The following is a 12,097-nucleotide window of genomic DNA, read 5'->3' as shown; positions in this document are numbered from 1 at the left end:
TTCACTTATTCATGTTTAGACTTTATAGAATTGTGCCATTTGCTCTATCCTGCAACTTATAGGACATGCATATCACAAATGATAATTATTAATAATTCATTAACCATTAATGAATTATTAATAATTATTAATAAAGTGATTCTACTCACACTTATTCTTGCCTTTTCTTACGTCTTATAAATGATGGTTATGCACTCTCAAAAATTCATACATCGATAAAAATGCAATCACATGGTCAAGGGCGTTTGCAGGGGAACTTCCCCCAGGATCGAGTAAAAAATTCCACAAATTATAATCGTAAGAGTGATTGAGATATGTAATCTTACACCTCGACCCTGGGATGCTTTTCTATCTTAAAATTTTATTATGGGTTGGCGTGTTTTAGCCCACAGTGGGGTAGTCATAGAACATGTGTTTTATTGCAGCAGTAAAACATGTCTTCCTGTTTTTGGTTCATCCTTTTCTGATTTGTGAAAAAATTGTTCAATACTGTTGTGAACAGAGACCAGTTCATTTGACATCTGTCTAATGATTCACTGAGTGAAGTGTGTATTGTAAATTTATAGCGAAATAAATGTAAACAGAAAAATGCATTTTTAAAAGGTAAGTATTTAATTTAATATTATTTTACTTGTTAGTTGTATGATTTTTTGCTTTTAAACGGAAATAACTTAATTTATGAATTTGGGATTAATTAATTAGTTGATTTTTAATAAAATATGCCAGTCATTTTTTTATATATGAAATTGTGCTAAAAACTGTATTAATTCTGAATACTTTTTCCCCCAAGAATTAAAGATCATTAAAATCTATGTAAAATGAAAAAAAAAATGTATTTATAGTTTACATCAATACATCAACAAATAATTACATCAAAAATGCTAAAAGATTTATTGATGTAATTATTTAATCAAATCAATAATTATAAAAAATATTGCTGTAATTATTTGTCTCCAAGCCCCCCCCCGGAAAATTTTCTGCCCATTTGACCATGCATACGGTCACACACACACACACACACACACACACACACACACACACACACACACACACACACACACACACACACACACACACACACACACACACACACACACACACACACACACACACACACACACACACACACACACAACCGAAATGGGCACGTTACAACACTGATATATTATTATTATTATTATGTGACACCTCCAGGAAGTCCAAAGACTTATCAAGGGAGAGTGTGCCAACAGCGAACTATAATAATCCCTTTCAACTACTAACCGCGCTCAAACTTGCTTAACTTTTTTCGTGAGCCATTAGTAGCAGAGGCTTTATTAATCGACCAACCTTTGCTATATATATTAATACTAAATTATGAATGATGAATATTTCTGAATTACAAAATATTGAAAAAAATATTCATACATTTTTCATTTCTACAGGATTTTTTTTCACTCTTCTGTATATTACGGAAATTGACTACCGCCTTTTTTTTTAAGTTACATCGTCGGTAGGAAAAAAAAAGTGACCCGATGGTCAGATAAGTTTATTGTGCTTTATTTCTTAATTGCTTTTTTTCAGTATTTAATATATAAATTAAGTATTAAATTAGGTAGTTCTTGTGGGCTGGATGCACTTCCACGATGAGTACTGAGACCCTTTCAAATTGTGAGTAATAATAATTATTGTTTAATTTAATTTTCAAGATTTTCACATTAGGTGTCACTATATAAATATCAGCATAAGGAGCGTATCTACTCTCGTGCGTGGCGCTGCGTTCAACTGTAGGGAAATTACCGATATGTGACGCAATCAATGTACTGTGATGGTTTCGTTTTTGTAGTTTTCGTCTGCATGCTTGTTAAGATTTGTGTGGGCTGTTTGAAGAACAGGTACGCCGAAAAAAATAGCAAAGTAAGTAGTAATCGTTACATTAAATCTAATATCAGTTGTTAATAAACGAAAATGAATAACTGTGATTACATGCGGAATGGAATTTTGTCCTCAGAAGTTTAAAAATGAGAGAAAAAAAAACGAGCACAAGAATATATTATTCATTACTTATCGAAATTTGACTATTTTAAAATGCTTGACTTGACGAAAGTTGTTGGTACTTTATTAATCACACAAACTTCGTAATCGTGAACTATATAAACCTCAATACATCAAGTAACTCTTCTCAAGGTCAGTTTATTTCGCTGTACATGGCCATTTACAGAGTCAATGTCATTTATTTCGCTGTTTATATGTAGATTAAGTAGTATAGATTAGTGTCAAACTGTATTTCGCGGAACCTTAAGGTTCCCTGAAAACTTGTGGTTCTCCATACAGACATTTATAACTTGCTCCGATGTATTTTCAGGAAAAAGAGAGAGAGAGAAAAAAAAAAATCCTTTCGTGAATGACGTAATGCAATCTAACGAAACCTTGTGTGAAGGCAGTTCTTTTATCATTGCTCGGAGGCACGACTCGCCAATTAATATGGCGCGGTGAAGGCGTTAATATTACCTTAATTATTTATTAAATTTATTTACCGGTATGAGTAAATACCGGTAAATAAATAGTTTTATTTAGGGTTTCACAGTCTCTCAAAAGATTAAAGAACACTGGTGTAGACTGCCTTGGACATCCTTGGAGATGTCACATAATAATGATGATGATAATAATAATAATATACAAGAATGTTCGTTATTACAGAATGCAGCAGTGCTCTGATTATTTGAATGTTATCTTGCTTTCCCTGTGTATCACTCATTTAATAATAATGAATAATAGTGATCATAATTACCAACTGATATACACCCCTTATAATTTCGTAGCAACTTCGAGTACTAACTTCCTTCGGCCTGAATTTTAGATATTCAAAAATTACAATATTTTATATTTCTTTCATGCACTAGATATTTGTTCGGTGTTAATTGTCCATAACTTTGCTTTTGAGAATTGATATTTAATGGTGACTGTCATTACACAAATGAATGGTTTTTTTTATTTAGAGGAGTAAGTCAATTTTGATGCAGCCCTAGGAAGAAAATAATCATTAAATATATCAGTCGAACGAAGAACTTTTTCCCCCCTCTCTCCAAGAGGAAGTAGGCCACTGTTTTCAGCCTTAACTTTTCTTTTTTTCAGTCATCTTTGCGAAACAATCCAGACATCGAGGAGACTTGCATTTCCGTTTTTAAAAGATGACATTAAACGGAAGTAAATGTTCGATCACGTGCTGGTAATCGTAATAATTATTATAGGATTGCTGCTTAGTATTTCTCCTGCATCAGCTTTTTCGATTTGCATATTCAGTGATGCGTAATTCAACGATAATATTTACAGTTAAAAACGAACAATTAAAAGTAAAATTGCTTGACCGACTCGTTAAATGGGATATGAATTTGTATTAGTATTGTTATTCGAAAGCAGGAAATTAAAGAAAACTGCTTTAAGTTCAAATTATTGCCATATTTTTCCTGTTGAACGTATTTTATTAATAAATTTCACATTACTACTTAACATGAATGGTCAGGAACTTTTTATTTATTTATTTATATTTACCTGAAAATAAAAATAACAACTTTTCAGAGCCGAAAAGATAATACCGCTGGTTAAGCAGGCCAAACGAAAATCTACTAATAGTGTTTTTTGAATGTTTGTAGTATGTTTTAATTGTAAAAATTTTCAGACATTTTTTTTAATTGTAAAATATTTATATATCCTGTGCTTATGGATATAGAATATTGCATATGTTTTAAGCAGTTATCTTAATTTGAAACTATTTGATTTCTGATTTGTTTGGAAATATCGCGAGTCGTTCTTTCTTCTGGTTTACAAGTGATGGTTGTATTTGAAAGAAAAGAAACTCAAAGGAACTTTTTTTTTTTTTCGGTGACTGAGTTGTTTCTCACTTGGAGGTGCAAATTTTTCTTTCAAGCTACTGTCCTTTTAAGAAAGGGAAAGTGTCGCTTCATTTCAGCATCTTTTTTACTGTTTCTTAATATTTGGTGCGAAGGGTCATATTTTTTGTAATTCTGTGAAATTTTAACGATTTTATTTATTAAACTATAAATAAATAGTATAAATAGATAAATACCAAACTGTTACTCGACCCACCACTAATTAGAAGCATCACTTTTTTTAACTATCACAGTGTGACAATTTTTACATTCGTGTAGATTGATTTAAAAAGTATTCTTCCCTAGTTGGAAATTTTACTGATGAATATGAGCATAAGATAAGCGCAGTAGCTGTAGAACATAAAGAAGTAATTTCAGTTACTTTCGAAATATATACAAACAAAATATAAAGCAAACAAACAAGTGGGGGGGTGGACAGGGATTAAAATTTATTTGCTGTCTTTTTTTTTTTTTTTTTTTTTAAAGAAGTTTATGTATATTGCTATATAAATATTACTCTATTGTGATCATTAACCTTCTGATATTATCAAGGCCGGACAAAGAACAGTCTTTGCTTTCTTTCATGTTTCATATTCCTATATTTATAATAGAAAATACAGGATAGAGGGGGGGAGAGACGGTAGGTTTTTCTCCGGCATATCGATATTATTAAAACGTTACATTTACACAGATAACATGAGAATGATGCTTCACTTATTTGTCACTATGAAAGGAATTTTTTTTTAAAGAAATTATTTAAAATAAAACATCTAGTTCCGAAAATTTTGTTTCCATGCCTTGATTGGAACTTCCAGAAGTTAGAAAGGTTGTTATTAAGGTTATCTGCTACACGTTTCTGGAAATTGGTGTTTGTGCTATAATGTATGGGGTGATGCAGGGTAGGTGGTGGATTATATAGTATAGTCGGTGGATCGTGTAGTTATAGTTATTTGGAATTGCTGCCAAAACAGCCAAGTCGAATGCTGTGTCAGGAAGACAAATTATCAAATTGTTAGATGCCTTTATGGCTTTATTTTGTCTTAATGTTTAGAGATCATAAACAAGACTCCATTTATACTGCAAGACTTATAAATCTATAGTATTATAGTCTATAGTAATATATTGTAGACTTATAAATCTATGTTTATCTGATATTTAGTTGAGTTATAGATCCCAGTGCTTTGCAAACATTCAAGATGATCAAATTATGTGGAACTCACTTCCAGATGAAGCATCTGACTTCTAAGTTGGAAAGGGGGGGGGAGCAGAGGAAAAGAAACCGATTTCTTGAGGATGGATTGGAGCACATTAATTTGAAGTAACCTGTAAAGAAACGGGGAGAAAATTAAGACATGAACTGGGAGATATATTAGATTCAGGGACCCATAGAGTGTAACTGATGTTCTGTCCATGTTCTATTGATGAAAATATACAAATCACAAGTAGAGCTGATGGTTCCTGGTTGACTCTGCAATAGTTTCTGTCAGTTGTTCATCTCTGGATTGCTTGGTCGACTGAAACATGACCATTGGCATGGGATTGTTATATGACAGTCGTGATTACATTGTTTCAGTCACTTATGGGACACAACTTTTAGACACGTTTCAAAAATAGTTAACTTTTGTAATGCTTTGTAGTACATTAGAGGTTGCAAGCTTTACTTTGCATGCTGTTTTAGTTCAGACTAAACACAGCTCATAACCTTATTTGCATGGTGTAATTCTGGTAGAATGTTTCAATACTTTTGAAATCATGGCATGCACGTGAGCACATTTGTGTGTGTGTAAAATCGATATCATACATTAATCTCTAAATATACCCGACCCAAATATTTGTATACTTAGGATTAAATTTAAATTGGATCAAGAAAGTAGTGTATTTGCTCATCAATGGAAAGTAAGTTTTGTTTGAGTCAATAGCATCTCTCTAACCAATGCTACTAAAATATGGTGTCCATCCATAAATTGTCTAGGCCAGCGCTTCCCAAATTGTGGGCCGCGGCCCCTTTGGGGACCGTTAGTTTTGTTGAGGGGGGGCGTGAAATAATGAAAACAAATTTAAAATGTTTTAAGACTATGTAAATATTTTTTATCTTAAATGTATTTAATTTTTATTCTTTATTATTTCTTTTTTTTTTTGTTATTTTTTATATTTTAATGGACAACATTACACTTTAGTGTTGGTTCACAAATTTTGCTTCCTGCGTATTTCGCGCTTAATGAACATTAGTAAATATATACTTATTCATATAGGTTTCATTGCAAAAGTATTGATAAGAAGCACAAAAAACCTTACATTCATTTAAAATCATTTATAATTCATTCATGATAATTTAAAACGACAAGTTTTTCGCGCGTTAAATTAATATTTTATTGCTAGTGTACACAGTATAATAAAATATGTATGTATTACAATTTTTTTTTTTTTTCGATGGGGGCCGTGAAATGTTTTAATTTTTTTTAAAGGGCCTTTACATCCATAAGTTTGGGAAGCTCTGGTCTAGGCCATATGAAATGCCCATCACTTCACTAACAGTATAAAAAAAAAGCCACAGACTGGCTATGCTGTGAAACAATATTTTTGTGTTTTCACGTGTTACCTGGCAATGTTTTGATTACACCAACGTTGGTGTTCTCCATGTTGAGGCTATGTCATGCCACTTCCTACTTTCTTATCTCTGTGATATGTTCCTATATTTTGAAGATAAATAGAAATGAATAGAAAGAATTGAAATGTAATCTTATGAGCTATTCAGTTTCTATGTGCAAGGTCTCAAATTCCTGCTGTAGCCATTCCTTATATTTATATTCTTGCATTTATGAAACATCCCACTCGGATTCAGGTTTCAGCATCTCAAACCAGACAATTAGCCTTCTTTACCTAGATCCATTTAGACAGGTTTTCTCTACTGCCCAGATTAGTTCTGCAGGTGTTCCTTCGTGTTTTGACGTTTCGAATATCAGAAACATTGAAGTTTATAATGTTATCCTCGCCCAACTTGAAAATGGCAAGGAGATCAGTGATTAGTGGTTGTGGAAAATCTTTAAGTTTTCAATGTCTGAACAATACAAAGTTCTGTAATGTGAAGCAGAAGAAGAAGAATGTATGTATGATTTGTATAAAGTGCCATGTACCTGCAACTTCAGTATATAGGAAGAATTTAAACTTAACGGGGGGGGGAGGAAAAGAAATACAGGATAGTTCATAAATCACGATGAAGTTTAAACATTTAATGACTTTTTATTTATTAATTATGTTTAGTATTTATTTTGTTATAATGATATACAGAAGCTGGAGTTTTTTTCTTCTTTCTTTTGTTAGTTATGAAAAAGCACATCACGTAAATATCTTCCATTTTCGGTTTCGCAAAGACGAGCCCTTTCTGCGGCATGTTCCATGACAGCTATTGCCTGCAGCGCTCTAATTTCTGCTCGAATGTTCTCCTTCAGTTGTTGAATTCTCTCTGGAGTGCTTGTTCACATACACCCTTTCCTTCAGGTAACCTCGTAGGAAGAAGTTTAAAGCCATCAGATCTGGAGAACGTGATGCATGAACTTGATAATTTCGCTCGTCAAAAATGTTTTTCAAAATTTCGAAAATTTGGTTCGTTGTTGGTTTGTGAACTTTTCCATGATTAATTTACCATTAGAATACTTGAAAAATGAAAAAAAATAAAAATAAAATAAAAAAAAAGTTATTCACATTTTAAGCCCCTTCGTGACATAGACCGCCCTGTTTTACCATCATTATATGGTAAATCTCGAGGCAAGTCTGAAAATCGAACCACACGTTGGACACCTTTCAATGCATGGAGACGGGATGCAACAAATTACAGAGAACTATAGTTTTATATATGATTTGGAAGATTTTTATTCTAATATAACTTCGACTCAACACCCATAAGTTTACGTAATGAATTCATTGCCAACATTTAAATAAAAACGCTATTAAATGTTATTAAACCCCTTCGTGACTTACGGGCCACCCTATATATATCTTTTTAGATTTCAACTTTGAAAAATATTGAGAGCCATAAAACCATATTCCTACTTATGCCTAATTAATGAATTTTAATTTTACAACGTCAATTGCTTTCCTAATCAGACCACTTCTTATACTGTATGTAATTGATCAATATAAACTCTAATAACTGCTGTTTTAAGCTTTCGTAACCATGTTAATTATATAGTTCCAACTCGCGGGAGAGAACACTTTATCAACGAAGCTCGCTAAACTGCGCGTGCAATTTGCGAAAACTTCCGCAAGTTTAAACAAAAACAGGAAACTCCAATGTAGCTATAAGGAGTTTGTTTCTGTTTAGAGTAGCGCCAGTCGTCGCAAATTGCATAACCAGTCTGGCTTGAGCTTTGTGAAATTCACTGTTGCTAAGTAATTAATTGTCCCTTTGAGTTTTAAGAATTGTATAGCGATTGATTTTTTTTAACATTGCTCAGTTATATGCTGTAATAAACTAGATGTTATATATATAAATTTGTATGAAATAAGAGATTGGTTGCTTGAGAATTCTTCTTGTGCTGGACTGGCTAACTCGCATTCATGGGAAAAAAAAAAAAAAGGTTCTTCGCGTGGTATATGCAATTCGAGCCCAGGTCTTTCCAAACAAAGGGTGTCGTCGATAGCGACTGAGCTACTGAAATAAGAGAAAAATGAGAGCCAAAACAATAAACCCCGTATACGAGACTGTGTTTTAACTAATTTTAATTTACGGATCTGAGAACCGGGTTAGATGTAAAACATTTGATCGAATTCTAGAGACCACAGATATGAGAGTTGTGAAAAGTACTATCAGTAGCAAAATCATAATCATTAAAACATGATCTCAGAAAGTAACTTAGCATTATTAACATTCAACAATACGTGAGCTAAGCTAATTTAATGTTGTATGGTCGCTTTAACAGAGTGGGAGAGGAAAAGTTTAGAATCATTTTTAGTAAAAACGATTCTAAATGGTAATAATAATTCCTTCTTCGCTTAACAGAATTTAGTGAGTTATGATATTTAGGATCGCTATTGATATTGTCGAGTTATTGAGAATTTGGTACATGAAATTTTTTTTAATTGCAAAATTAGGCAAAAATTCATTAGAGAAAATTAAGCTAGAATGAATTATGTATATACAAGAATGCGCTTAAAATTATGTATTTTATAAGTGTTTACAATAATTTCCTTGTTTTAATTGGAGAAAGAAGATGCACGACTGCATTTGTAGTCATCGTGCTAGGCTGGTTAATCACTAGCAGAATTCGCCTAATGGCTAACTTATCCTTTTTCTATCCATCAGGCTGTTAGTTTGGATCTATTGTGACATTAATGTTTGTGAACGTCTTCTTCAGGGATTGACGATTTTTGTCCTTGAGTAAGACTTCCATGCTGGCTCTAAAAAGTTCCATGTTTGATCTCTAGAACACGGTAATTTCTAGATTATATAAACCTTAGCTCACCTACCCACGGTACTAAATGGCCGATAGGTTTATAACCTTTCATGGACGGATGGAATCCACATAAAACATGACAAAAATCATTATTTGTTATTGTTAATAAACATAATTCGAATTTTGTACGTTGGGGAAAAACGCCAATCTTTGGTCGTTGCACGGGTAATTTGCGTATGTTTATGTTAATATATTCCCATGTTTCTACTTAATAGCCTTCTTCATTTTTGGATTCAGTTATAGTTTTTATATTCAGCTTAATATACGATTGGTGGTGAAGACTTTCAGAAGTAAATTATTGGCTGTTGAGGTTTTCATGTTAGAAATTAGCTAGTTTTCGCAGCACATTGTAATTTCACATGAATTCATAATGTCCCATATATATAATGGAAACCTGGCTTGAAGCTGTAAATCAGCTGTATGCGCAATGATGAGATCATCTTACGAACTTGAATATAATGACGCTATTCATTTTTTTAATGTAATGACAGCTATTGTATTTCTAGTGTTTATTGTGTTTTCTGCATCTCTTGGTTTTGTGTACACCAGATGAAGTCTTCCAGAGTAGGATGAAATTAATTGTGGTCTTTTTTTAAACAAAGCTACATATTTTGGGGTGTTTCCCCAGACTAAAAATTCAATTTGATATAGCATATTTTGATACTTAATAAAGTCCTGTTATATTAAGTTTCTTGTTCCAGTCTCCAGTTCCTTATTTCACCGTGTGGGTGTGGGTGTGTGCGCGCGCGCGCGCTATTATAAGGCTTTTTTAAGGCTTTCAACTGATGATGAGATAGAATTCTCATACGGAGGTGGAAGTCCCCCTTCCCCGCTGGGAAATCGGTGTTTTCATGCCGCAAATGGACAGACCCATCCCGTGAACACATATCTGCAGACGTTAGTTGGATGCAGCAGAGGATGGCAAGCTGGCTGCATTAACACTCGGGAGCTCGCATCGGTAATTTTGCAGCGTACGACGCGGTATATCTGAGAGATACATTCATTACTTGTATGTGTTAAGTTTTTCCGGTAGGCAGTGAACGGAAATGTGGTAACATATACCACTATGCACAAAATCAAGCTGTTGCAAATACTTCATATATCAGTAAAATAGTGCAAAATATAGTCGAGACTATTCGTTTTGAATCTGAAGTGACCTCTGAAAGACGCAAATAGACACATTTAGATTTTCGAATTCCAAATTCATTTTTATTTATTATTTTAAGAAATGGTTACTTTACTAAAGATAAACAAAGGAGTCCATTTTATCATGGTATTCCAGTAATGTAATACTTACTATCATTAAAACTTAAAAAAAATAATAATATATAAGGGTAAACTAGTAATAAATTTTACATCAAACGAAAAACGGTGAGCTTGAATGACATTTTCAAATTCTGAATGTGAACCTGCTTTCATCGGGCGATTTATCATTCATTTTGTTACTATTCAGAGAATGTATCAGATGTTATGAGTCTAACACAATTAAGATTTCATAACTAATTTCTAATCGTCACCGCTTCTCCAGGTTGGAATGCTATGACCGAAGTGATGTCATTAATGCTATGACAGGACATCATAGCATTAATGGCATAGTTTCTGTCATAGCATTCCGTGCTTTATAATACGACAGCCTATTGAGGATTAATCTAGGAGCAAAGAAAGCAATTATCTTACTTCATTTGTGTAGAATTATCTAGAAAAACTAAAGTAAAAAGTTTTAAATAAAGTAGAGAAAAAGCAAGCCAAAAGGCATTTAAAGCCCAAAACATTATATTCATGGTTACGCACCTGCTCCGGTTATGGCGTTGCAGCTGACTACTCACGGCTACCATTATTGCATGAAGACATTACGTGACAGTCTGGAGTGTATCATCGCAGCAAACACTCTCGATAGGTGGGTGTGGTATTATTCGTTTTGAAATGAAAAGCAAGGTATAGAAACTTATCATTAAGAATGCACTGTCATACTACTTAATTTGAGCACATTCTTCTCATTTTTAACCCGGTTACAGTGGACTAGTATTTATTAAGATCTGACATATCTCTCTTTAATTTTGTCGCTAGTTCATTTTCCTCTCCCCACATGTTACATGAACAATTTGTTTATATCACTCTTGTTCATCTCTTAAAGTACACTGCAGCCGACTTTTGGAGAGGAATAATGTTAACAAATGCCTCTTCCGATTTTTATCTATGCATTTCATATAAAGAAAGAGTTTCTCCACCTTTGAAATACTCGTAGAAGCATCTAGAAGGAAACTCACTATTTGAGTCTTTGATTTCCTTAATTAATATTTGTTTAACGACATCAACAGTAACTGACAAAAATTCTTTGCATTTCATGGCATTTTTATACTGTTCTATTACTGGAAAGTATGAAATTTTTGAAGTCTGTAAACGGTTTATTGAATTTAGTTTTATAATAGGTTGTATTAAAAAAGGAACTTCAGGTGTTCAAACATTTCCGAACCTATCTTTCTTCGGAAAGCAAATAGAGGTATGTTTCCCGGAAGATTTCTAACCAAGTCTATGTCACCACTTTTTTTTTTTTTTTGTTTATAATTATTTAATGAGATATTCAATAAAATTGAATATCTCATGAAACCTAAATGTCGCTACTTTAAAAAGACCTCTACAGTTTCTGTGAGCTATTCCAGAATATTATGTCACTTCATCTTCGCAGCACAACTACTTGAATCCCTCGATGAGTTTCTGACTCCCTGGAGGTGTCTCTTAATAATAATAAATCCTTCAGTTATTGTCTTAGCACAT

The 12,097-nt window shown here is 33.0% G+C and overlaps 1 protein-coding gene across 1 annotated transcript in view; it reads left to right on the top strand.

Annotated features, from left to right (window-relative positions):
* Positions 1 to 1,830: 1,830 nt before the first annotated feature.
* The window catches only part of LOC150110095 (uncharacterized), a 279,334-nt gene continuing 269,067 nt past the window's right edge, over positions 1,831 to 12,097 (top strand). The window contains exon 1 of the mRNA XM_090391369.1: positions 1,831 to 1,896. Within this exon, the coding sequence (XP_090247495.1) occupies positions 1,837 to 1,896 (60 nt within the window). The 5' untranslated portion in view covers positions 1,831 to 1,836. The remainder of the gene's footprint in view (positions 1,897 to 12,097) is intronic.

This window comes from Typopeltis vanoorti, chromosome 1 (genome assembly GCF_054136105.1).
Source record: "Typopeltis vanoorti isolate ZY-2024b chromosome 1, IOZ_Tvanoo_1.0, whole genome shotgun sequence".
In the NCBI taxonomy this organism is placed as follows: domain Eukaryota; kingdom Metazoa; phylum Arthropoda; class Arachnida; order Uropygi; family Thelyphonidae; genus Typopeltis; species Typopeltis vanoorti.
This window is presented reverse-complemented; position numbering and strand designations above follow the sequence as displayed.